This window comes from Camellia sinensis, chromosome 15 (assembly GCF_055761805.1).
Source record: "Camellia sinensis isolate YWXY chromosome 15, ASM5576180v1, whole genome shotgun sequence".
Lineage (NCBI taxonomy): Eukaryota > Viridiplantae > Streptophyta > Magnoliopsida > Ericales > Theaceae > Camellia > Camellia sinensis.
In genome coordinates, this window is record NC_138975.1 from 21,360,356 (window position 1) to 21,387,072 (window position 26,717).

At 34.0% G+C, this 26,717-nt stretch overlaps 2 protein-coding genes and 1 long non-coding RNA gene across 4 annotated transcripts; 1 reads left to right on the forward strand and 2 right to left on the reverse strand.

Moving 5' to 3' along the window:
* Positions 1-4,150: 4,150 nt before the first annotated feature.
* LOC114291251 (uncharacterized) lies at positions 4,151-15,127 on the reverse strand. Its single transcript, XM_028235299.2, has 4 exons — positions 14,987-15,127; positions 13,194-13,404; positions 12,933-13,073; positions 4,151-4,592 (listed from the first exon to the last, which is right to left on the reverse strand). The coding sequence occupies exons 2-4, from the start codon at positions 13,356-13,358 to the stop codon at positions 4,419-4,421; spliced, it is 480 nt and encodes a 159-aa protein (XP_028091100.2). The 5' UTR covers positions 13,359-13,404; positions 14,987-15,127; the 3' UTR covers positions 4,151-4,418.
* Positions 4,980-5,574, forward strand: LOC145813556 (uncharacterized). The gene is made up of 2 exons (XR_014356702.1): positions 4,980-5,041; positions 5,317-5,574. It is a non-coding gene; the product is annotated as an uncharacterized LOC145813556 (long non-coding RNA).
* AAE13 (AMP-dependent synthetase and ligase family protein) lies at positions 14,847-26,492 on the reverse strand. Of its 2 annotated transcripts, none has more exons than XM_082909111.1 (17): positions 26,098-26,492; positions 21,915-22,084; positions 21,602-21,775; positions 21,092-21,263; positions 20,906-20,994; positions 19,932-20,003; positions 19,729-19,779; positions 19,469-19,576; positions 19,157-19,255; positions 18,816-18,908; positions 18,614-18,691; positions 18,126-18,230; positions 17,498-17,588; positions 16,613-16,686; positions 16,251-16,430; positions 15,355-15,408; positions 14,847-15,244 (listed from the first exon to the last, which is right to left on the reverse strand). In XM_082909111.1, the coding sequence occupies exons 1-17, from the start codon at positions 26,216-26,218 to the stop codon at positions 15,197-15,199; spliced, it is 1,779 nt and encodes a 592-aa protein (XP_082765237.1). In that variant the 5' UTR covers positions 26,219-26,492; the 3' UTR covers positions 14,847-15,196. The 2 variants fall into 2 exon arrangements, with proteins under 2 accessions (XP_082765237.1, XP_082765236.1); XM_082909110.1 differs by having other exon boundaries at positions 20,906-21,006; positions 26,098-26,473.
* Between the last annotated feature and the right edge of the window lie 225 nt (positions 26,493-26,717).

Genomic DNA, 26,717 nt, shown 5'->3' on the forward strand with positions numbered 1-26,717 from the left:
GTGAGAGGCCGAAGCAAAACAAGGGGGAGGAGTAAGACTCCTCATGGTCGTGATCAAAGCCGTGACAAGTCAAGAGATGGCTCTTTTTCAAAGAAAGACGTTGAGTGCTATTATTGCCATGAGAAAGGGCACATGAAGCGGGAATGCCGAAAGCTCAAGAATAAGGAGAAAAGGCGTGACAAAAGTGTGGACAAGAAGCAAGAAGACACAACGGCAGTTACTACCAATGCTGATCTCATGGTTGTTTGTGAAGATGATTGTATCAATTTTGTGGGCCAAGAGAGCAATTGGGTGATTGATTCTGGTGCTTCTTTTCATGTGACTTCTCGAGTTGATTTCTTCACTACCTATACCGAAGGAGATTATGGTTCTGTTCGAATGGGTAATGAAGGTTTGTCCAAGATTATCGGCATGGGTGATGTTTGCTTGGAAACAAATTTGGGCTGCAAGTTGTTGCTTAAAGATGTGAGGCATGTTCCCGACATTCGCCTCAATTTGATTTCTACTGGGAAGCTAGATAATGAAGGCTTCAACAACAAATTTGGTGATGGAATATGGAAGCTCACAAAGGGTTCCTTGGTGGTGGCTAAGTGTAAGAAGACTCATACACTTTATTCGATGCAAGGAAAAATTTGTAAAGGTGTTGTCAATGCACTTGAAGAAGATACTTCTACTGAATTATGGCACAAGCGGCTCGGCCATATGAGTGAAAAGAGGCTGCAAGTATTGTTCAAGAAAGAGCTTCTACCCGGTTTGAAAGGTACACATCTTAAAACTTGTGTTCATTGTTTGGCGGGTAAACAACATAGAGTTTCTTTTCATAAAAATGTTGCTTCTAGAAAAGAAAATGTTTTGGAGTTGATTCACTCGGATGTTTGTGGTCCTTTAAAAGTTAGAACACATGGTGGTGCACTTTATTTTGTTACTTTCATTGATGATTATTCAAGGAAAGTTTGGGCTTTTTTACTAAAAACTAAAGATCAAGTTCTAGAAGTATTTAAGCATTTTCAGGCTATGGTTGAAAGAGAAACAGGGCAGAAATTGAAGTGCATCCGATCAGACAATGGTGGTGAATACATTGGGCCATTTGATGAGTATTGTCGCAGCCAAGGTATTCGGCACCAAAAGACAGTTAAGAAGACTCCTCAACAAAATGGGGTTGCCGAGAGGATGAACCGCACCATTGTGGAAAGAACAAGGTGTTTGCTTTCACAAGCTAAATTGCCAAGATCCTTTTGGGGTGAGGCATTGAAGACAGCGGTTGATGTGATCAATTTGTCTCCTTCCTATCCTTTGAATGGTGATGCTCCAGAAAGAGTTTGGACCGGTAAAGATGTGTCTTATGAGCACTTGAGAGTGTTTGGTTGCCGAGCTTTTGTTCACATTCCAAAAGATGAGAGGTCCAAGCTTGATAGCAAGTCAAGACAATGTATTTTTCTTGGCTATGGGCGTGATGAATTTGGGTATAGATTGTGGGATCCGGTCGACAAGAAAGTTATTCGAAGCCGTGATGTTGTGTTTCTTGAAGACCAAACAATTGAAGACTTTGGCAAAGGTGATCAACCGGAGCCAAAAACTAGTGATCTCATTGACATGGACCTATCTCCTTCATCTTCAGTTGATGATGAAAATGGGGGAGATGTGCAGCTACCTATTGAAGATGTAGAGGATGATGCTGATTCTAATGAAGTTGAGCCAGAAATTGAGAAAGAGCATCCAACTCAAGTACCATCACCACAACTTGAGTTGAGGAAATCTACAAGGGACCGACAACCTTCAAGAAAGTATCCTCCCAATGAATTTGTGTTGATTTCTGATCAAGGGGAGCCTGAGAGCTACCAAGAAGCAATTGAGCATGCAAAGAAAGGTGATTGGAAAAAGGCCATGGAAGAGGAGATGAATTCCTTAGTTGAAAATCACACTTATGATTTAGTGAAGTTGCCTAAGGGGAGGAAAATTCTGAAAAATAAGTGGGTCTTCAAATTGAAGAATGATGGCAAGAATCTGAGGTACAAGGCACGTCTTGTTGTGAAAGGCTTTGGACAAAAGAAAGGTATTGATTTTGATGAAATTTTTTCGCCAGTTGTAAAGATGTCTTCTATTCGGGTTGTACTTGGCATGGCTGCAAGTATGAACCTTGAAGTTGAGCAACTTGATGTGAAGACCGCATTTCTACATGGTGATCTTGAAGAAGAAATTTACATGGAGCAACCGGAAGGCTTTGTGGAAAAAGGGAAAGAGAAATTTGTTTGCAAATTGAAGAAAAGTTTGTATGGTCTCAAGCAAGCCCCGCGGCAATGGTACAAAAAATTTGACTCTTTCATGATGAATAATGGTTTTACTAAAACCACTTCGGACCATTGTGTGTTTGTGAAAAATTTTCCAGATGGTAAATTTATTATTCTTTTGCTTTATGTTGATGACATGTTAATTGTGGGTCAAGATTCTACCATGATAAACAGGTTGAAATTGGAGTTAAGCAAGTCTTTTGCTATGAAAGATTTGGGACCGGCAAAGCAAATTCTTGGTATGAAAATTGTTCGTGATCGCAAAAAGGGGCTGATTTGGTTATCTCAAGAAAGCTACATTGAGAAAATTCTTGAGAGGTTCAACATGGATAAAGCAAAGCCGGTTGGTTGTCCACTTGCGGGTCACTTCAAGCTTAGTTCGAATCAATGTCCTACAAGTGAGAAAGACAAGGAAGAGATGCAGAAAGTTCCTTATGCTTCAGCAGTTGGTTCTTTGATGTACGCCATGGTTTGTACAAGGCCAGATATTGCTCACGCAGTTGGTGTGGTGAGTCGTTTTCTCTCTAATCCGGGTAAAGAACATTGGGCAGCGGTAAAATGGATTCTAAGGTATCTTCGAGGGACTTCGAAGGTGTGTTTGTGTTTTGGGGATGGTAAGCCGATGCTTGATGGGTTCACAGATTCTGACATGGCTGGTGATGTTGATTCTAGGAAATCTACTTCGGGGTATTTGATAACTTTTGCAGGGGGAGCTGTGGCATGGCAATCTAAACTACAAAAATGTGTTGCTCTCTCAACTACCGAAGCTGAATTTATTGCTATTACAGAAGCTTGCAAAGAAGAGTTATGGTTAAAGAAATTTTTGCAAGAATTGGGTTTGAAGCAAGAAAAGTATGTGCTTTATTGTGATAGTCAAAGTGCTATTCACTTGAGTAAAAATTCAACTTTTCATTCGAGATCGAAACACATTGATGTGAGATACCATTGGATTCGTGATGTGTTAGATTCGAAATTGTTACAACTCGAAAAGGTTCACACAGATGATAATATTTCAGATATGCTGACAAAGACTTTGTCGAGGGACAAACATTTAAAGTGTCGAACTTTGGCGGGTATGGTTGATATCTCCACCTAAGTCGGTAGGGGGAGAATTGTTGGGATATACCTCCTTATTGGAGTGTGGGACCCAATTGGTTTGTTAAAGAGTTTCAATTTGACTTGGTTTAGGTATAATATATTTTTATATATTATATTTGTGGAGATCTAATTCAATTTAGATACAATTAGGGTTTGATTCCAAAACCCAAGATTTAATAATATATATATTCAATATATATATTATTTGGTTTTTAACACACAAAAGTGAACGGCGGCTGCTACCTGAAACATATTGCCTCGGTAATAGTGCCTGGGAATTTGACAATTGGGAAAGACAAATCAAGAGTGCTTGATTTGTTCAAGCTTTGGTTTTCTTTGTGTGGAAGTTGATTTGGTTCGTTATTTTGGGTCTTCTTCAACTCTGGTTCAGAAGATTTTGGTTCTTCTATTTGGTGAGGTCTTTCCTCTTTGTTTATTTGTGATTATTTGGAATTCACCTAAGGGTGATTTTGTGAGACCATTAGTGTCTCGTTTGTAATCGTTTGGAATTATTTGGTTGATAGTGGAATCGGATTTCGATCCCGTGGACGTACCTCACATTGAGGGAACCACGTAAAAATTCTTGTGTTACTTTTGATTTAATTTTTTCGCATTAGTTTTTATTCCCATTGATTGATTTACTTGTGGGGAATCACGGTTTTTCCCTAACAAAAAAAAACCAACTAAAAATGGTTAAAAGCAGCCTTAAACATATTGGCTTAACACAAAACTAGGATGGGCATTCTTAACTACTAAGTAGAGACTTACATTATAAAGTTACTTTTGTATTGATCTTCTTTTTTTGGTATGAGACATAGAACCTTAATTGTTCAATGGCCTAATGATTTTGCTTATTACAATTCACTATTTTTCCATGTATAGCAAAGCAATTATTTAAATAGTGTCATTATAGCTCAAACCTAGTATAATTGCAAAATGAATCAAAGATTAATTTCTCATTTCCTTTCAATCTTCTTCTTCTTCTTCTTCTTCTTCTTCTTCTTCTTTGAGAAGGAAGCAAAGAGTGTCATACTAGAGCTTGCTAGAGTGATGACGAGTAGTACTAGTTTCAACAATACCAACTGAAGTCATCCATTGCTTACCAAAAGCAATAATATTTCCACTGTTTTTGTTCTTGATAGCAACCACAACCAATGAAAGCTTCTCCTTATGCCCTATAACCTTTCCCTCTATCTCTACTTCTTCCTGCATTTTACACAACATAGTAACATATCATTAGAGCACTATGCATGAAATTGACTGATTGCTAATCCAAGATTCAAAGCATTAGCCTACTAAATTAGCAATAATTTTTCATATGTAAAACCAATTATAAAACTAATCACAAAAAATATTGGTTGAACAATGCGAGTAAAAAAGCCTCCTTAATGATGGGCCTCATATGATATATATACAATGACTACCATTAATTTTTGTCACTGATTCGGTTGTTGATTTTGTGTTCATTGGTCATTTGGGTTTGTTTGTTTTCTTCCTTTCTTTCTTTTTTTTTTTTAATCTTTTTGACTTTTTATAAATAAATAAAAAACTGTGCTGAAAAATAGAGAGAGTGATATGACAACTTATATGATGTTTTTTCCTTTTTGGCTTTTTAGGTGGTGTCCCCAAACCAAACCTACATTATTATTTAAAAGGTAAATTACACTAACTTCGCTTGAGGTTTGATAGAAAAAAAATACAATAAATTTTACAAGTTTGAGTTCACTTAACGATTTTAATGCACATAACACTTAACTCCATTTTTATCAATAATTCATTAGTTATATAGATTTAAAAAATAATGCTGTCATCTCTTTTACACCGAAATATATATTTTATTTTGTTTATATTTGTGTCTTCACATTATCTATATTAGTGTTGACACCATAAAAATCTATAATTTTATTATTTATTATTTATATAATTGTAGGACATGTGACACCCTCCTACTTATTTGGAGATTATGAGAAGTTATGAAATGTAGAAAGATGATAGAGAACAAAGTGGAGAACATGGAGCATGAAGTGGAGGTTGAAGGAAGTATTGGAAGATCATGGAAGATGAAATGGAGAAGGTGGAAGAGTGGGTAGTTTTAGCTACAAATGTTTGCCTACAAATAGCCATTCATGGCTACATTGTAAAAGGACCAACTCAAATCAAAGACAATTGATTTAGATTTTTCTTGTCATTTTTCTTATCTTAGGAGTAGTTTAACATAGATTTATATTGCATGCACTCTATTTTATGCACTTCCTTTTCAAAGTATAGGAGTAGAAGTAATTAATGGTTACTTTGATTATTCACTCAATCACCCTGATTATTCACTCAATCATTTATCTCTGTCTCTCTCCTTCTTCTTTTAATTTTTCTTTTCCCTACACTAGGCAATTTTGAAGTCCTCTTTGTTGAGGCAAAAGAACACTCAACACAATCGCTTAATAATTTGCTTGAATTTAATCTGTAAGGATTTTTCAATCCTTACTGACATGCTCGCATTTATAATATTTTCATTCGTAGGAAAAATAAGCCAACAATTTTTGGCACGCACAATGGGACATCAAGTGTAAGAAATGAAAAATAAATTAGATTTGTCGATTCCAAATAACTTAGATGAAATCTTTTGGCGTAAAGAAAAATTTTTGAATTTTCAAGAAGAGATCCATTTTCTTGATAAAATAAACTTTCATCCCTTACAATATTATTTGGTGGAAGAAAAAATATGCCATTTAATTGGAGAAATTCATTAACTTGGTATGAAAATTCGCCAATCGAATGATGAGTTGTCAACTCTCATTACCAAGTCTTTAACTGAGGTTTTAATGGCCAGAATTGGTGAATTTTTTTAGAATTTTTCCATGGTTGAAAATAGCAAAAGCAAATAGTTGATTTCATCAATGGCTCAGAGGGTCAAAAAACTCATTTTTAAAGAGCCAATTTATGAAAATAACATAGCTAAAAAGTATGTTGTTAAGCCAAGCATGGTCAAAAATAATGTTCCATTTAAGACTCAGGGGGTTGAAAAACTCATTCTTAGAGAGTTAAACCATGGACATAAGATGTCTATGAAGGATTTTCATAAGCTATTAATGACTAAAATGGAACAACCCATTAAGTCAAAAAGTGATGAAACTCATATGGAGGGTTTTCTTAAGCCATTAATGGCTAAAATGAAACAATCCCTTAGACCAAGAAATGATGAAACTCACATGGAAAATTTTCATAATCTATTAATGGATAAAATAGAAAAACAACCCCATTTGTCAATGAATGATGAAAGTAATTTGGCTAAAGAATATGCTCTCAAGCCAAACATGGCTAAGAATGATGAACAATTTAATATTCATGAATCTGAATTTTTTGAAATTATTCAAAATGTCAAGTTGTTTAAATTTTTAAAGCCATCTTGTACTATAGTTCTTGGTGTTCAAAATCCTTTTTGGATTCGTGGTTCACATCAAAATTTAATTTTGACGAAATGGCTAATAAAACAATCATCTTGAAGCATTGTTTTGATGAGTTTGATGCACTAAAGAACAACTTAGCCATTGGAAATGTTGAACTTGACTAGGAAAAACCCATGCATTTAAATAAGTAGTTAGGAATGGCTTATCTTTTCAAATTGATGGCCAATTTTTTTTTTCTTTTTTTCTTTTTTTTTTTTAAAGGCACAAAAGGCACAAAATAATGACAGTATATGTGCTTCGGTTGTAGTCAAACAATGGCTCTTGCATTCAACCGACAAAATTGCGAACATTAGTGCAATTATATCGTTCGAAGCACTTTGTTGCTTAGATTAGTCATTTCCTTGGTTCAACCCTTCAAAAATCTAAGTAAACATAATTTTTAATGGCCGCAGGAGGTAATGTTGGCACAGTAAATTTGTAATTTTATTATTTATTATTTATTATTTATATAATTGTAGGACATGTGGCACCCTCCTACTCATTTGGAGGTTATGAGAAGTTATGAAATGTGGAACGATGATAGAGAACAAAGTGGAGAACATGGAGCATAAAGTGGAGGTTGAAGGAAGTATTGGAAGATCGTGGAAGATGAAATTGAGGAGGTGGAAGAGTGGGTAATTTTAGGTAGTTTTTTCCTACAAATGTTTGTCTATAAATAACCATTCATGGCTATATTGTAAAAGGACCAACTCAAATCAAAGACGATTGATTTTTATTTTTCTTGTCATTTTCCTTTAGTTTAACATAAATTTATATTGCATGCACTTTATTGTATGCACTTCCTTTTCAAAGCATAGGAGTAGAAGTAATTAATGGAAGATGAAATGGAGCAGGTGGAAGAGTGGATAGTTTTAGGTAGTTTTTTTCTACAAATGTTTGTCTATAAATAGTCATTCATGGCTACATTGTAAAAGGACCAACTCAAATCAAAGACGATTGATTTTTATTTTTCTTGTCATTTTCTTTATCTTAGGAATAGTTTAACATAAATTTATATTGCATGCACTTTATTTTATGTACTTCCTTTTGCAAAACATAGGAGTAGAAGTAATTAATGGTTACTTTGATTGTTCACTTAATCATTTTTCTCTATCTCTCTCATTCTTCTTTTAATTTTTCTTTTCTCTACATTTGGCAATTTTAAAGTTCTCTTCGTTGAGGCAAAAGAACCATCAATGCAATCGCTCGATAATTGGCTTGAATTTAATCTGTAAAGATTTTTCAATCCTTACTGGCACGCTCGCATTTATGATATTTTCCTTCGTATGAAAAATAAAAATAACAATTACTTACCTCTACTTCTATGTATTGAAAAGGAAGTGCTGAAAATAAATGCTTCAAAAAAGAAGTGTGTAAAATAAAATGCAGGAAATATAAATGACAAGAAAAATATAAATCAATTGTCTTTGATTTGAATTCTAGATCACCCTAATTGTTCATTCAATCATCTTTCTCCGTCTCCCTCTTTCTTTTGTTAATTTTTGTTTTCTTTACACTTAACAATTTTGAAGTCCTCTTCATTGAGGCAAAAGAACCGTCAATACAATCACTTAATAATTGGCTTGAATTTAATTTGTAAGAATTTTTTAATTCTTGCTGGCACACTTTCATTTATAATATTTTCCTTCGTAGGAAAAATAAGCCAACAATTTTTGGCACGGCCAGTAGGACGTCAAGTGTAAGAAATGAAAAATGAATTGGATTCATCCATTTCAAATAGCCTAGATCAAATGTTTTGACGTAAACAAAAAATTTTGGATCTTCAAGAAGAGATTCATTTTCTTGATGAAACAAACTTTTATCTATTACAATATTATTTGGTGGAAGAAAAAAGACACGATTTAATTAGAGAAATTCATAAACTTGATATGGAAGTTCACCAACTAAATGATAAGTTGTCAACTCTCACTACTAAGTCTTTAATCGAGACTTTAATGACTGGAATTGGTGAATTTTTTCAGAATTCTTTAAATGTTGAAAATGACAAAAGGAAATAGCTGATGTCATCAATGGCCTGAGGGGTTAAAAAATTCATTTTTAAAGAGCCAACTTATGAAAATAACATGGCTAAAAAGCATGTTGTTGAGCTAAATATGATTAAAAATGATGTTCCGTATAAGGCTCGGGGGGTTGAAAAATCCATTCTTAGAAAGTCAAGCCATGGAAATAACATGTCAATGGAGGATTTTCATAAGCCATTAATGGCTAAAATAAAAATAAAAATAAAAAAACAGTCCCATTTATCAATGAATAATGAAAGATGGTCTTGACGGTGCTTCATACCATGACTGAGGCACAGGTGATGACCTCTCATGATTTTGATTACTAGTCTGACCATTAGTTTGTCTATTATTCTGCATAGGTTGTTTATCTCGAGTCAATCTATGCTGAAGGGAATTCATGTTTTCTTCAGCCTGTCTTATGACAGTTGATTGATGAGAGATATTACCCATCTTTCCATTGTATACATTAGTTGTTGCCCCATGGCATCTACTATACTTCCCCATGGATTCATTGGTTGGGTAGAAGGGACAATCAAGGGTCCAGTTTCATGGCCCTATCCAATATGTTTGACATGCGTTATATATTCTAAAGTGCTAGTCTGTTCGACCATTTGTGGAGGATCTAATGGGATAGGTGCATCCATGGGATGTGATATTACATTATCCTCTAGGTTAAGTACTTCTGCCTCTCCTTCCACACGTTCTTCCAAGCGCTCATTTTCTTCTCTTGTTCTACATCTAGCCATTTTTAATAGTCCCACTGGGCGTGCCAAAAATTGTTGGCTTATTTTTCCTACGAAGGAAAATATCATAAATGCAAACGTGCCAGCAAGGATTGAGAAATCCTTACAGATTAAATTCAAGCCAATTATCAAGCGATTGTGTTGATGGTTCTTTTGCCTCAATGAAGAGGATTTCAAAATTGTCAAGTGTAGAGAAAAGAAAAATTAACAGAAGAAAAAGGGAGACGGAGAAAGACGATTAAGTGAACAATCAAAGACAATTGATTTCTATTTTTCTTGTCATTTATATTTCTTGTATTTTATTTTACGCACTTCCTATTCGAAGCATTTATTTTCAGCACTTCATTTTTAAAGTATTTTATGCACTTCATTTTCCAAGCATAGGAGTAGAGGTAAGTAATTGTTACCGTGATTGTTCACTCAATCATCTTTCTCCGTCTCCCTCTTTCTTCTGTTAATTTTTATTTTCTCTATACTTGACAATTTTGAAGTCCTCTTCATTGAGGCAAAAGAACCGTTAACACAATCGCTTGAGAATTAGCTTGAATTTAATCTGTAAGGATTTTTCAATCCTTGCTGGCACGCTTGCATTTATGATATTTTTCTTCGTAGAAAAAATAAGCCAACAATTTTGGGCACACCCAATGGGACTATTAAAAATGGCTAGACATAGAACAAGATGAGAAAATGAGCGTATGGAAGAATGTGTGGAAGGAGAGGTAGAAGTACCAAACCCAGACTCAGATCCAGAAACCAGTTTATTTACTTCATATTTCTTTTCAGTTTTAAATTTCCAGTTCTTTACATTTTTAGCATTTCAATTCATGTACTGCACTTTATTTCCTAAGAGTAGTTTCAAGTAGTTGCTACTGCAAAATTTTTCAAGACTGGGTCATTTCATTGTAAGTTCTTATTTATTTAATGAAATTCAGTTTTTGAATTATTCTGTACTTGTTATTTCTTATCAGTTTCTCCTAAAATAAGCGACCAATAAAAGTCATCTTCATTGAGACTGAAAGAATTTCAACACAATCGTCTGATAATTTGTTGGCAATTAAAATTCTACAAGGACTGATTGATCCTTGCTGACACGCTTAAATTTACAGTATTAACCCTCGAAAACCAAAAAAATCAACATATATTTTGTGAACATTTGGTGCTATTATATCATTCGAAACACTTTGTTTATATTATTCGAAGCACTTTGTTGCTTAGATTAGTCATGTACTTGGTTCGACCCTTCAAAAATTCAAGTAAACATCTTTTTTAATGGCCACGGGAGGTAATATTGACACCATAAATCTGTAATTTTATTATTTATTATTTATATAATTGCAAGACATGTGGCACCCTCCTATTCATTTGGAAATTATGAGAAGTTATGAAGTGTGAAAAGATGATAGAGAACAAAGTGGATAACATGAAGTGAAGGTTGAAGGAAGTTATGGAAGATCATGAAATATGAAATAGATGAGGTGGAAGAGTGGGTAGTTTTAGGTAGTTTTTTCCTACAAATGTTTGCCTATAAATAGTCATTCATGGCTATATTGTAAAAGGTCCAAAAATTCAAATCAATGACAATTGATTTCTATTTTTCTTGTCATTTATATTTCCTGCACTTCATTTTTTAAGCATAGAAGTAGAGATAAGTTCTCTGCGCTTTATTTTATGCATTTCCTTTTCGAAGCATAGAAGTAGAGGTAAGTTCTCTGCACTTTATTTTATGCACTTCCTTTTCGAAGTATAGGAGTAGAAATAAATTAATAGTTAGTTTGATTGTTCACTCAATCATCTTTTTCCGTCTCCCTTTTTTTGCTTTTAATTTTTATTTTCTCTACACTTGGCAATTTTGGAGTCCTCTTCGTTGAGGTAAAAGAACCGCCAACGCAATCGCTTGATAATTGACTGTAAGGATTTTTCAATCTTTACTGGCACATTTACATTTATGATATTTACCTTCGTAGGAAAAATAAGCCAACTATAATCTTTTTAACCTTATTAAAAAAAATATATGTACCGTAATTACATCAAATCACAGAACTTAATGTATTTTCTTCAAATAAAGGATGTTGATATAATTTACCCTTACTTAAACATTACCACAATGGATTGTCATTAAGGTTATAAAAAAAAAAAAATCTAACCCAAAAAAACAAATGAGAAAAATGTCAACAAGGGTGAATTTCAATGTATTTTAGATGGATGCTATATTTTTGCATAATTTTACACACTATGTTCTCTAGCTAACGATGAGAGATTATTTAGTGATAGTAGAGCAATGATCCAGTATCCTTATATTGTATCATTTGTTTTCTTATCTTTTAAAAGCCAACACAAAAATAGTAAATTTTATTATTTTAACTAATAAAAATCTAACTAGGGCACCTTATAAATTTGCAAGACAACCATTTTAGTTTTAACCAAACAGCGCTGCTTCAGACCCCCAATGACGTGGCGCGCTGCAATTCGTTGAAAGAAAAAAAAAAAAATTTTGGACCAATCACGGGTCTACACGTACGACCTCCAGTGACCCACATTGGGGGTCTTAGGCATTTTTCTTAACCAAATCTAAACTCACTCTGTTATGAAGAAGAAAAAATTCTAAACTCAATCTTACACAGCCTTTGACCAAGCATTTGAATTCAGACCCATACTATTTTTATTTTTAAGCAAAATTTTGAATTTTTTGAATTATTTTTTTCAGGTAAACTGTTAATCTAAACTCACTCTGTTATTATTTTTTTCTTAAACAGCGCTGCTTCAGACCCCCAATGACGTGGCGCGCTGCAATTCGTTGAAAGAAAAAAAAAAAAATTTGGACCAATCACGGGTCTACACGTACGACCTCCAGTGACCCACATTGGGGGTCTTAGGCATTTTTCTTAACCAAATCTAAACTCACTCTGTTATGAAGAAGAAAAAATTCTAAACTCAATCTTACACAGCCTTTGACCAAGCATTTGAATTCAGACCCATACTATTTTTATTTTTAAGCAAAATTTTGAATTTTTTGAATTATTTTTTTCAGGTAAACTGTTAATATATCTTAATAGTTGAAACTAATTATCATCAAGTCGATTTTTTTTTGTCACGATTTTTATAAATGGTAGCTAAAATTTACAATTAATAACTTTTTTTGTAATGAATTTTCAAACTATTGTTAAAAATTAATAATTAATGACGTTTTTTTAATAATATTTGATAAAAATGTCATTAATTTTCGCCGGACCTATTAGATAATAAAATATAGCAAGTATTTTTTTTTTTTAATTTTTTTTTTTTTTTGAAAGAAACAGTAGAGAAAAAGAATATGAAAAAAAAAGTGGGAAAAGGAACCTGAATTTTAGCCGTTGAATGGTAAGAAATGGATAAATTGACTGAAACTTGGATGTGTCCAACCGCGGAGCATATGGCGGCAGCCCCGACGTCGTCAATCAACACTGCTATCGCTCCGACGTGCCAATTTCCATCTCTATCCTGCAAATATTGATGATCGTCAAAACAGAGCATCGAATTAGACTACAGAGTTTGTTGAATTATCAAATTATGGTGAATTTGGAGAGAGAGAGAGAGAGAGAGAGAGAGATTGATGATTACTGAGAGGTGTTTTGGTATGATGAATTTACAGCGGACGAGACCTTTCTCGGCATGTTCGATCTGTATGCCTTCGAGAGTTAGGGCTTCGATCTCGTGACATAAACCGTTTGACATGTCTTCAAGCCATTTCTGAGCTTGCTGCGGACGATGATCTTCATCTTCCATTCTCTCTCTCTCATGCTATGCAATGCTAACATTTGTCTCCTTATTACTTGGGGAACAAAAATGGCCGGTCAATTTTTTTTTTGCCCAAACTTTTATACATTATCATTTGTGATGCGACAATAATTATTGTTTTTAAAATTAGAATTTTTTGAAGATTTTTATTACTTTTATTTTATTTTTTAAAAATAGACAAGACAACAACCTATTACATAAATTTTTTGGAGAAAGACTTTTCTCCGGTCTAAATTGAATTAGAAGATATTGTTAGACTTTCGTGCATTCATTACAAAACTCATATCGATAATTTAAATCATTCAATGTATAGAATTTGTCGAGTACTTTATTCCTACAACAAATCACATTAATCGGATCTTGATAACTATTTGATCAGATCACATTTACATAAATATCTAATCAACATCTAATAATTTATTTATATAAATGTGATCTGATCAAATGTTTATCAATATCTAATCAACATGATTTTTTACGAGAATGAAGAACTCGACGAATCTTACATATTGAATAATTCGAATTATCGATGTAAGCTTCATAGTGAGCCCATAGAAGCTTAACAACACACTCCAATTAAGATACCCAATTAGAGAGAAGCGTCTTTCATTTTTTAATATGTAATTTTTATTTATATATTATTACTCTAAAAAAATATACAAAATATATAATACTTATTCATATTTTTTTGGGCCCACAAATTCCTAAAGCCCAGTTTGCTAACTTGACTTTTTATATATTATTACTCTAAAAAAATATACAAAATATATGATACTTATTCATATTTTTTTTGGGCCCACAAATTCCTAAAGTCCAGTTTGCTAACTTGACTTTTTAGTTACAATAATAAAAAAAGTTAAAATAAAAATATATAAAAAACTAAGAAGTTGAAAAGTTACTTCAAAAAATTAAACATCTCCGTAATTCACGATTTTGAAACAACTAATAAATAATTTATAAGCACATTAAATTTTTTTTCACCTAAAAAAAATTCAAAAACTACCAAAGAAATCAATTTTCAAATAAGGCTTCAATCTAAGATCTAAAGACAAGCTGAAGGGTGCGACTATTTGACAAAGCAATGCACAAAATTGGAATGTTTGATTGTGTTTTCATTTTCAAGTTTTAATTTTTCAAAAGTTCAAAAATAATTTTTGCATCTCCTAGAAAATTAGGTTGGACGAAAATCTTGAAAACAATTTTGAAAATAATTCACTTAATTTCACTTTTATTCCTCTACTATCATAATTTTTTTTCTATTTCCTTCCTAACCTATCAATTTCATTAGTCTTTAAGTTTCTAATTCAGTTTATATGTGGTCCAATTAGAGACATTTGTATAAATTAAAAACCGTTGATAAAAATCCCTCCTCAAATTCAAAAACAAAACACAACCTCAAAAGACATCATATATTACAACATGTTCCCTATAGATAACACCATAATCATGAAAATAAAATGAAATGGGCTCATCTACTGAAATCAACAACTACTATCTTTTATCTAACAACAGTCGATGTACACATTTTAAAATTAATTATTCAATAAAAAAAAGATTTTTACCAGAAACGACTATTTATTGATACAATGACTATTTATTGCATACCAGAAACACACCTTCAAAATGGTAAGTAGGATCTCTGGCTTAATTTGGTAAAGACAATTCTAGGGCTTCTCAGCATGTTCCTGCAGATACCGAACGAGCCATCATGGCACCCGCAAAGGAAGAAGTAACGAAAACAAAAAAAAACAGCTGTTGTACAGATTTATTTCTCAGCTCTAAGACTTTTGTATATCCTTCACTAGCAATTTGCAACCGAAAGAATTTTATTGTCCTTCAGCAGATAGTTTTTTCTTCAATTCTTTTTTATTCACCTGGAATTAGAAATAAAATTTACCCTGATGAGATAATTTTCACATAGCACCGAAACAGGAAATGGGAATAAAAGTGTCTTTTGAAAAACCAAATAGCAGAAGTAATTCACCTTTCCCATAGCATTACGAGGAAGTGTCTCCCACAGGAACAATCGAGTTGGTAGCTGGAAAGAATAGTGATATAACAAGATTATTCATTGATTAGAGTCAATGCTCCAGTGTCTTGAAGCAATTTGAAAATATAGTTCAAGTCAAAGTCAAATGCAAATGCTTAAAGACAGCCCATACAAGAAATTTTGAAAGTAACAACATTCAATATGATGCCCAAATACAGAAGCAAGATTTTTCTCTCCCTTTCACCCTCTTCACCAAAAATAAGCATAGTAACGAGCCTGACATTTGGCAAATTCTTATAGACAAGGGCACTGTTCAGAAACGCTGAAGACTGTATTGACACTTTGAAATGTGCATACCTAAAATATCAATATCAGATTCAACATTTTTTATCTTTTCCTTAGAGAGCATGATTTCATAGGTGTGCACAAGAGAGTGGAATTTTTGTAAAAGGGAAATATGACACAATCATGGTTTGAAGAAAACAAAAAAATATCAACAATATAAACCAACGTTGAAGGAAGAATGGATTCAAAGATTTTGACCATGGCTTTTTGGAACAAAGAAGATGGAGCTGTTTTGAAACCAAAGGGCATAATAGTCCAAGAGCTTGAACATGATGTAAATTAAGCCTAGAGCACCAAGACATTCTATCAAGCCTAAATGAATACAAAAGCAACATCAGTGTCTAAAATTGAATTTTCAGATGACTTCAATGGGGTTTTACTTTCAGAAATTCTTCTACCAGTATGCCTTGGAGTGTGAAAGCATGATTTCGTGTCTAATAGTTCTCTTTGTCGACCAATGATAAAAAACAGCTGACCAAAAATGCTCATTCCCAAATTTAAGCTAAGGGAAAGGAAGAAGCAGGGAGATGGGTACCGTGAGATACCTTATATGGTGCAAGTCTCTCTTTAGCCCAGGTGCAAAGTTCTTCCAAGCTTAGAGCAGGTTTCAACTCTCCCGCTTGTTTTTTCTTCATCTCTACCTCTGGTACAATTATTGCGCACACAGCCTCCCCATAGTCTTTGTCTGGTAAGCCGAACACACAACACTCTGAGACGGCTGAATGCTGCAGAAAAGGAGATTGTTTAAATGCTATTGTGATATTTAAAATTCAAATACTTTGTTCCCTTTTTAAAAGGATCCCTTTGAGGAGCAAACATAATGTGTTTATTAAAAGTAAAACAAAGGTCGTTTACATCATGACATTGCTTCAAGTAGAACAGCTGAGAAAAGGAAGACAAGCATTACCTCTAGAAGAACTGCTTCAATTTCTAATGCTGATAACTTGTATCCACCAACCTTCATAATATCAGCACTAGTACCTGAAAATAACATTTGCAAATTAAAATCACTACAATCAGCTTAGAGAGAGAGAGAGAGAGAGAGAGAGAGAGAGAGAGTTGAAACATTAAAATCTTTGTGCCATGCTATTCTAATGGTATAGACCTATTCACTACTAGCATTAAACTAGACCTCAAAAAAAAAAAAAAAAAAAAAACTACAATCAGGTCGTGCTCAGATAAGGAAATACAGTTTACACAAGAAGCACCAAATGAATGACGACAATGTTAAGCATACCAAAACAGACATCACTGAAATTACCTTTCATCAACTGTATCTTTTACACCTTTTTAAGCATGTACTATTTGTAAAAGAAATTGTGAAAGATTCACCACACGCGCACACACACACACACAAAAAAAAAACCATTTAGCAGGGATTGACAACACTCTCATAGATGATCACTATTCACTAGTTTTTGCCCCATATTTAACAGTTCAAGAGGCAATTAGAAGTGGTACTGAAATTGATCATGAAAAAGTTCTAACTTCACAGATTCAGAGCAAAGTATTTATCGATTGGCGGTGCTAATTTAATATCTAAGGGCTTCAAAATTTCAAAAATACAACAACCCCTTATTCCACGAGGCCGAGCATATCTCCATGATTCCATGCCAAAAGTTCATGGGCTGCAAATATTTGTGTCGTCACTTGGTAGCACTGACTCAGGAGTACATCACATGGCAGCACGTATATGGAGCACCCATAAACTACAAGCTTGCCAAGTACGTATTTAAATAAATAAATACATCACTAGCTACAAACATGCACATGGAAATCTAAGCATGCTTACGTCCCAAAATGATGTAGTATCCATCTTCATCCACTTTAACAGCATCTCCAGTCTTGAAAAATCCACCATCAACGAAGGATTCCTTAGTTACCTACAGATGATTGTATATTCCAGAATGAGAAATAGAAACTGAAATAATTTTATTGTTTGTAATATTTAATGCACGTTTAGCTTAAATTATATGGTTCAATGAAGTCACATTAGCATCAAAGAAGCTAAGAGGAGAAGAAAAAGACAAAGATGAAGATGAAGAGCAGTAAATTCAGGTCATCGCACTTTGGTAGTAATCATGCTTCAAGGTGCATATTCAGGATGGAAACTTGATAGGATGCACTATGTGAGAATAAATATGCTACAGCCTCTATCCAGGAGAAAATGAAGCAATACAATCCTCAAGAACACATGATATCTGTTCCTCTTGTAGCACACGTGGAGTGACATTGGAGAATGAAAAGGTAAATATGATCCATACAGAAAAAAGGAAAATTGTAATGTATAAAGTTTCCAAACACAGAAATATGCAACTACAAAATAAAATACACAAGGGGAGGAAGGTATACTGATGAGCTAGAAATCAAACCCCAAGGTAAATACGAAAGAGGAATATAGCAAAAAATAATACAAGTACCTCAGGAAGTTTCCAATATTCCTTAAACAATGACGGGCTTTTAATACAAAGCTCACCCACCCCTGTTGTATCATCACCACTCCCTTCTTCTGCAAGTATCTTAGCCTATGATAAACCCAGAAATGTTACTGTAATAAATAAATAAAAATCTTCCACCATGGCACTCTAGATGCAATGGGCTCCCTCTAATGCTGTGTTTGGTTGGGAGATTTGAGAGGGATATGGAAAGGGAAGGGAAAAGGTAGGTAAAATGTGAATAAAATATACTTACATTTCATATAATTTCACATACTTTTTCTCTTTCCCTTTCCAAATCCTCCAACCAAACACAGCATAAATATCATTTCAGTTTAAAAAATTCTTCAAAAAAATAAGTTTGAAGAACCATCCACTAGAATTTACAATCATCAGTCTCCTTCAGATGGTGCTGATGATCTATAGTGAAGCTGTTTCTAATGTCGAATTCTATTATTATGAATCTCACTAACCTGCACACCTGGAAATGGTTTGCCAACAGTGCCTCCTTTCCTTATGCCTCTCAAGGGATTAGAAATTGCCATCACAAACTACAAATATCAATAATTAAAAAAACAAAGCCAGAATATCCCCAAATAAATAAAATTTTAAATGCCCTTCCCCTTGAAGCCTAGAGCCTGCGAAAAGGACTTCATGTAGACAGCTAATACACACCTCAGTCATACCATATCGTTCTAATAGGCGATGTTTAGTTATGGTTTCCCACTGTTGCATGACAGGATAAGGGAGTGCAGAGGAGCCACACATCTGGAATTAGGGGAAAAAACAATTAGGCAACTGTTTCAGCATTCACCATTCTGTTCAGGTATAGCCGTATAGGCGAACAAGAGAACAAGATTGTACGGAACAGTATTGCACAATAAAAGAGTTACAATTTTATATTAAAAAAATAATATTTAAAAGGGAAAAAAAAACCACTTAATATTAATCCTTAATTCCTATTTAAATTTTGTAATCAAAATTTCCCAAGAAAGAAGGTGTTGCAAGCTGATTACCATGAGACGCAACTTGCTCGCAGCTGAGGCAGAAGCCTCTTGTAATTCTGGATCCATTGCTTCATAACCTTGTATCAATCGAGTATACATAGTTGGAACCTACATATTACAAAAAGCATTGCGGGCCATAAATGCTTCACATTTTTTAAATAAAATATTACTTTGTCCCAAGTGTTCCCTAATGAGAAAAAACCAAATAAACAAAGTCCCCAAACTGGGCCATAGGTAGTGAGAAAATTGGCAAATATAAATGACAATCACTGAACCACACAACATAGTATTCTAATTCATGCCATAAAATACTCGACTTACTCCTGTAAACACAGTTATAGCATCATCCACCTTAGTCCCATCTTTCGGATATGATTCGCGCCATCTCTGCCAGATTGCCCTCACACTAAATTTTGGAATGAACTCAACCTTCAACAAATAAAACCGATCCATAAGAATCAAAAGTGCTGCAACAGAACAGAACTTCAAATAAAAGGCAGGATTGTTTTAACATAAACAAGCAACCTAAATTGAAAGCCAACTTTGTGAAACAACTATGAACATGAAATAGAATGGATTACCGTGGAACCCGCATAGAGAGGGGCAAGTAAAGCATTGAAAAGCCCATGAACATGTACAGAGGGCAAGTTAAGGATCAATCCAACGTGAAATTGTTATAAAAAAGTTTTTCCAAAACATAGACCAAGAAACTGAATACAAATAATCAACCAGTATAATGTTGAAAAGTAAGAGTTTTATAGTAAAATAAATGTTATTTGTGGATATGATGTAATGGGAGACAGTGCAGAAATTGATCAGCAGATGTATACTTCCAAGCGTCTGTCAAGATTTGGGCCTGACATTGAGACAAATACAGCAGCAGTTAGCCCCAGAATCAACTGTTAGGTAAGAACAGTCAAATTAAGAAGGAAAACAGGTTGCAGAATTCAATAGTGAATAGCTCCAATGTGTTGACACCATCTTGCATATTTATACTGAGAGTTGACTGACAACATGCACCATGAGATACTAAAATTAAAGGCAGTATGGTAAATACAAATGACTGGTCAAACAAGTTAGTACTTCTGCTTTCTGAAGAACATTCACTGTTGAGATCACAGGAAAACATAAATATCCATGAGAGTAGTGGTAGAGACAAAATGTTTCTCCTTTTCCTTGCACTATAAAAGGAAAATAAATCATTAAATACATGGAAGTCAAAAGCTTGATGTGTGACATGTATTTACTATACTAATGTTAATACAATCTCACATCTAACTTACACATCATCGTGAGGAAAATTGATTTGATGCTGCAGTCAGAGTTCATGAAACCACCCTTCCCACCTTATTTCTTATGCTAAGATACCCCATAGTTGTTTTTAACATATCAAACCTCCCCTACAATAATAACCTCCCTTTGTGTCTATCCCTAAAGACAAATCACATTAATTCCCAAAAACAGAAAACTATATAAATCAAATATGCTGCACTCTAGTTTTTTAGCTCAGAAAATTAAGTAAGAAAAAGAGTGAAGGAAATAAATTTTAATTAGACATCGTGCCCCATTTATACTCACCTCTCTAGCAAACCATGAAATGTTGCCATTGTTCCCAAGGTAAAATTTCAAGGAATTCCAAAGCATGCCAGTATTACTCAACCCAACAACATGCTAATTACTTTCCATTTGAACTTTTTGCAGAAGAATGCAATATTAAAGTGCTAAGGTTTTTTATGCTTATGGTGTTTAGACAAGTACCTGCGCTAAGATGCCTCGGTGTGTGTGAACAACTCCTTTAGGTTTACCTGTAGTACCACTAGTGTAGATAATCAGTGCAGGGTCCTCTCCTGCACACAAAACCAAATAGTACGAACAATGATGTCACTAAAGCTCCATGTATCACAACCATAAGACAAATTGATAAAAAGCCTCAAAGTCAGCCACCTTGTATACTGTTTGAATTGTCAACCCCCTCCAAACTTTTACCCGCATCAATTTCTCCAGTTTCTGACTTACTATGTACAGGAGGAATAAGAGAAAACTGAGCAGCGCTTTTAGCTGCGACATTTTGCATAAGCTCAGAATGCTCTTCTGTGCTCAAAATCATGGAGACATCCTAAGAAAGAAATTGACATAAGAGTTCTTCACAAATATTGGACAAGCAAACAAGACGCAATCACAACAATATAATGTTGTATGCCTAAAAAACATAAAATTATTTTGATTTCAAGGAAACATAAGTTTATAAAATGGCCACAACCGTTTACAGTGAAGTTTGCAAGCTATGAGGGAGCTGGATCACAACGAAATTGTAGGGAACAATAAATCAACTATGCATAGAGAACAATAAATGATGTATAGAGGACAATATATGATGCATGATGGATCTTATCCATTTGTACAACCAAATAGAGTGATCAGAAATAAGAAAACAGAGAACATCCAAAGACAAACCGAGTCATTCATCACGTGCAAGAGCTCAGCTTCTGGGTAGCTGAGAGCAAGTGGAACTGCGACACCTCCACTAAACCAAGTCCCTAGTATTCCAGCAACAAACTCAGCAGAAGGTTTTGCCACAATTCCTATTCGAGCTCCAGCAAGATGGTCATTCCCTCTGGTGCCATCAACCTACAAGGAGGGGGAAAAAAAATCATTTTTGCTGCCATCATTGATCTGATGAGAAACTTGTACGCACATTTCAGGCATGTAAAGAGGACATGCAGCTTCATCGACCCAAAGGTTAAGGAATATGTCATATTTAACTCACAGTTTTTTGGTCACCATTGCATAATAGCCTTGATATCCTCCAAGCAGACTGCATCAGTTGAGAATAAGTATAGCTCTTCTGATCAGCCCTTATAGCAACACTTTCACAAGACACAGAACCCTGTCTAGAAACTGCTTTGACCACCTCCATGAATGTCTTATGGTCCAAAGCTGTTTGAAAAGAAAGAAAAAAAAAAAATTCAAAACATAATCAAAGAATATTTTATCAGATATCTCCATGAATTCAAGCGGTAGTAAAAACGAAAAAAAAAAAAATGCTTTAAAAAGTGGAGTTACAGATTAGCTAATAAGGAGGTCAAAAAAGTAGTGAGAGAGACTAAGTTGAAAGCCTATGATGACCTGTACACTAAACTAGATAGTAAGGAGGGAAAGAAGAGGATTTACAAACTCGCTAAGATAAGAGAGAAGAGAACAAGAGATTTTAATTAGGTTAAGTTAAGTGTATCAAGAATGAGGACTCTAAGGTGTTAGTGAAGGATGAAAAGATTAAGAAGAGGTGGAAAAACTATTTTAAAAAGTTGTTAAATGAAGAACGTGGAAATAGGTCAAAAGGGGAGGAAGTAGGCAGTATACATAGTTAATAAGAAAAACTTAATAAGAAAAACTAGGACTACAGGTTCTATCGTAGGATTAGGAATTTTGAAGTGGAGATTGTACTTAAGAAGATGAAATCCAATAAGGTTTTAGGAATTGATGATATCCCTATTGAAGCTTGGAAATGTTTGGATAAAAAGGGGGTTGTTTAGTTGACTAAGTTATTTAATAAGATTTTGTTGACTAGGAAAATGCCAAAGGAGTAGAGGAAGAGTATTTTAGTGCCAAACTATAAGAATAAAGGAGATGTCCAAAATTACAACAACTATAGAGGAATCAAGTTAATGTGTCATATAATGAAAGTGTGGGAGAGAGTGATGGAACTTCGATTGCGAAATATAGCAGAGGTATCAAAGAATCAATTTGGGTTTATGCTTGGTAGGTCAACAATAGAAGTGATCTATCTTTTGAGGCGTAATAGAAAAGTATAGAGAAAAGAAAAGAGACATTCATATGATTTTATCGATCTTGAGAAAGCATATAATCGAGTGTCTCAGGATATAATCTGGTGAGTGTTAGAGAAGAAAGGGGTGACAAAATGTTACATTAATGTGATAAGGGATATGTATGAAGGTGCGGTGACCACTATTAAATCGTCTACTGGAGAGACAAATGAATTTTCAATTACTGTAGGGTTACACTAAGGATCAACCTTAAGTCCTTATCTTTTTGCTTTAATTATGGATGAGTTGACGAGAAATATTCAGGATGATGTGCCATTATAGGTACTTTCTGCAAACGATATCGCGTTAGTGGATGAGACTAGAGAAGGAGTTAACACTAAATTGGAGACGTAAAGAAACGTACTTGAATCTAGAGGTTTATGATAAGCAGAATTAAAACAGAGTACATGAAGTGTAATTTTATTAACAATAACAATGAAAGTAGAAGAGAAGTGAAGATTGAAAACTAAGAACTACCTAAAAGTGAACAATTTCATTATCACAACGGCTGGGGAGATTGGAGTGGATGTGGTTCATAGAATTAAGGTAGGATGGCTTAAGTGACGGGGTGTGTCTAGGGTACTATGCGATAAACGAGTACCAACTAGACTAAAATAGAAGTTCTATAGAACAGCTATTAGACCAACGATATTGTATGGGTCGGAATGTTAGGCTACTAAGAAACAATATATAAATAAGACGAGTGTTACTGAGACGAGGATGCTAAAGTGGATGTGGGACAAGACTAGAAAATATTGAGTTAGGAATAAGTATATTCGAGAATGGGTAGGTGTAGTACCTATAGAAGATAAGTTGACAGAGAATAGATTGAGATGGTTTAATCATATATAATAGAAACCAACAGAGACAGTAGTGAAGAGATGTAATATAGTGACAGTAAATGAAAATATTAGGGGCATGGGTAGACCTAAATTGATGTGAACTAGTGTAGTAAATAGAAATATAAACCTCCTTAATTTGACTAACAAAATGGCCTTGGATAGAGTCAAGTGGAGAAGAAGGATTCATATAACCGACCCCATTTGATGGGACTTAAGGCTTGGTTTGGTTTAATTTGGTTTGGTTAGGTTATATCTCCCTGAATTCACTACCTAAGTTTTCCAAGCTACTTATATTAGTATGCATGGCCATCCCATGAAAACTAACCCTTTATTTGGAAGAGTCTTGAAAATGTAATTCTACCTCTTGATTTGTACGTGGTGTTTGGTTACAGTTTTTAAAAATTAATTTCACATCTACTTTTGAAAACTCTTTTCAAGGCAAGAAAATTTGGGCTAACCAATCGTCCCTCCGGACGTCCGACCGGTTGTTCCCCCGGGCGTCTGGCCGGTTAACTGAAACAGTGCAATTTTATTTTATTTTTTTGAACAATTGGCACCTGTTATTTATTATATTTTAAATAAAAAAATTCAGAATTTTTTAAAATTTTTTATGAATTTTGAATAGAATTTTGAGTTGTGTGTTTGGTTATGAGTTATTAGTTTTTGTATCAAATATCATATGTCACATCAAAAATTTCTCACTCAATTCAAAACTCATTTACCAAACAAATTTTCCACACTTAAATCATAATTCCAAAACTCATAAACTTAAAATACAACTCTTATTCTCAAATCATATTTAGAAAACTCTACCAAATGCTACCTAAGTACCTCTATGCTGCTATATTACATTTCTAGGTAATCTATGTAGCAAAGGTTCAAAATGGACTGTTTTAGAAACGGGGACAATGGATCAGTTTATAGATTTCATGAAATGGACATTTTTGCTACATCTTACAGCGATTCACCATTTCTGAGATCAAACAATCACCAATGACATATTGAAAACCTTTAAGGGCTTGGTAAAACAGAACACAAGCACAAATCAGGATAAAAGCCACGTATGTTCCAAAGAAGCGGTACCGTAATTCCAATTCCACTATTTGGGCTACATTCTAAACAAGTAAATTTAGAACTAATTTGAATTCCCCAGACAGCAAAGTCCCTATCACACACCAAGACTCACTAATTTCACATAATATGAGTTGCAATTTAATCTGATTCTGCAGAGGCACCCACAAGCAGCCTCAGAGTTCATTCCTAGTTTCAACACTTGGTAACACAATGGGAATTTCAATTCAAATCAAATCAAATTTAGCACAACCTTAGTATTTCAAATAATACTTAACACACCACATAAATCATTCACTTTTCCCTTCCTTTTTTTTCTTTCCCTCTACAAATCCCTTATCAAATCCTTGATCCAAACACACAGCCTAAAGGAACGAAAAAAGAAAGCCCAAAAGATATAAAAAATGGTCAACAGTAAGAGCATCCCCAATCCTTACTCTATCTTTTTCATCAAATTTGAGATAAAAATTGGTTAAAAGCTTGATCTGCCATAAAACACTACAATCTCACTCTTTTTTTTCACCAAACATTTTTGAAAAATTCCACAACTTATCCTATTTAACCATTTTTTTTTAATGAAAGAAAACTATCTCCCATGCTTACTCTTTCTAAACATTTGGTGAACCATTTAGTTCATCCTCAATTTGGTGAAAAAAAATGCCTATTCCTTGATTTAATACAGATTTAATGAAATGGTTGGAGCACACTTTTAGCCACTACTTCATCAAATTTGAATTTGATGAATCCTTCACCTTTTCTTTAAATTTGATGAAAAAGTGCTAAAAAATTATCTCCAATCCTTTCATCAAATGTTAATCAAATAAAGGGAGAGTTATTTTTTTCCATCAAATTGAAAACTCATCAAATCCGTATTTGATGAAAATTTAAAAAGATGAAACATTGGAGATGATGTTTTCATCAAAATTTGATGAAAAGAAGTTTGTATCGAATCAAACTTTTTATTCAAATTTGGAATCAAATTAAATGGGGGGGGGGGGGGGGGGGGGAGGAAAAAAAAAGATAGTGAAGAGTTGGAGATGCTCTAAACTAATCACAGATACACAAACAAAGCATCCTCCATCAAGAAAAACATCAATCCCCAAGTAATATGTCTAAACAACACCGCATCCCTAGCTACAAACATATACAAATTGACATTTGAAATTAAAATGAAGATTACAGAGAGAGAGAGAGAGAGAGAGAGAGCGCTTACTGGAAAAGCGAGGAGAGTGAGAGAAGAAAAAGCCAGGGCAGAAGAGAGAGAGAGAACAGAGGGGTCCGAAGCGAGAAGTGTAGAGAGGTCTGAGTTGGTTGAAGGCTTTAAATGGTCTCATGTGTCTGTTTTTTCGGTGGTCGCGACACTTATTTATTGCCAACCAAATCTTGTTTTTTCAATTCATTTCAGTGATGGGTTGGTTGGTTAGGCAATTTTGTTTTCTGAATTGAATTGCAGTGAAGCGAAGAGGGAAAAAGGTCAACCATATCTGCGAGCGCGAGAGAGGATCACAAAATAGGCGAAAGGGAGAGTTGAGCGGGCTTTCCTCACTCTGATTCCAATGCTTCAGTTTGTGAAGTTAGGATTTTAATCCAAAAGTTAAGGGATTGTTTTTAATTTTTAGGAAAAGATATTACATATTATTTTAGCACATTATTTTATTTAGATTATAATTATCTTATTTAAATTACATTATTTTTTTATCACATTATTTTAAATTCAACTCATATTTCATATTTCAACTCATATTTCATATTTTTTTTGTAAAAAATTAAAAAGTATATTAATCTACCACTTCTCAAACAATCTTTTAGGCAGAGAAGTAATATAATTTAAAT

Excerpts from the sequence above, each read along its gene's own strand:
- LOC114291251 (XM_028235299.2), bottom strand. The coding sequence starts at position 13,358 with ATGGAAGATGAAGATCATCGTCCGCAGCAAGCTCAGAAATGGCTTGAA. Across the intron at positions 13,074-13,193 it reads TCATACCAAAACACCTCTCA|GATAGAGATGGAAATTGGCA; the intron begins GTAATCATCAAT and ends CAATATTTGCAG. Across the intron at positions 4,593-12,932 it reads ATTCAACGGCTAAAATTCAG|GAAGAAGTAGAGATAGAGGG; the intron begins GTTCCTTTTCCC and ends TGTAAAATGCAG.
- AAE13 (XM_082909110.1), bottom strand. The coding sequence starts at position 26,218 with ATGAGACCATTTAAAGCCTTCAACCAACTCAGACCTCTCTACACTTCT. Across the intron at positions 18,231-18,613 it reads AACCATTTCCAGGTGTGCAG|GCTAAGATACTTGCAGAAGA; the intron begins GTTAGTGAGATT and ends GGTTTATCATAG. Across the intron at positions 15,245-15,354 it reads CTCGTAATGCTATGGGAAAG|GTGAATAAAAAAGAATTGAA; the intron begins GTGAATTACTTC and ends TTCTAATTCCAG.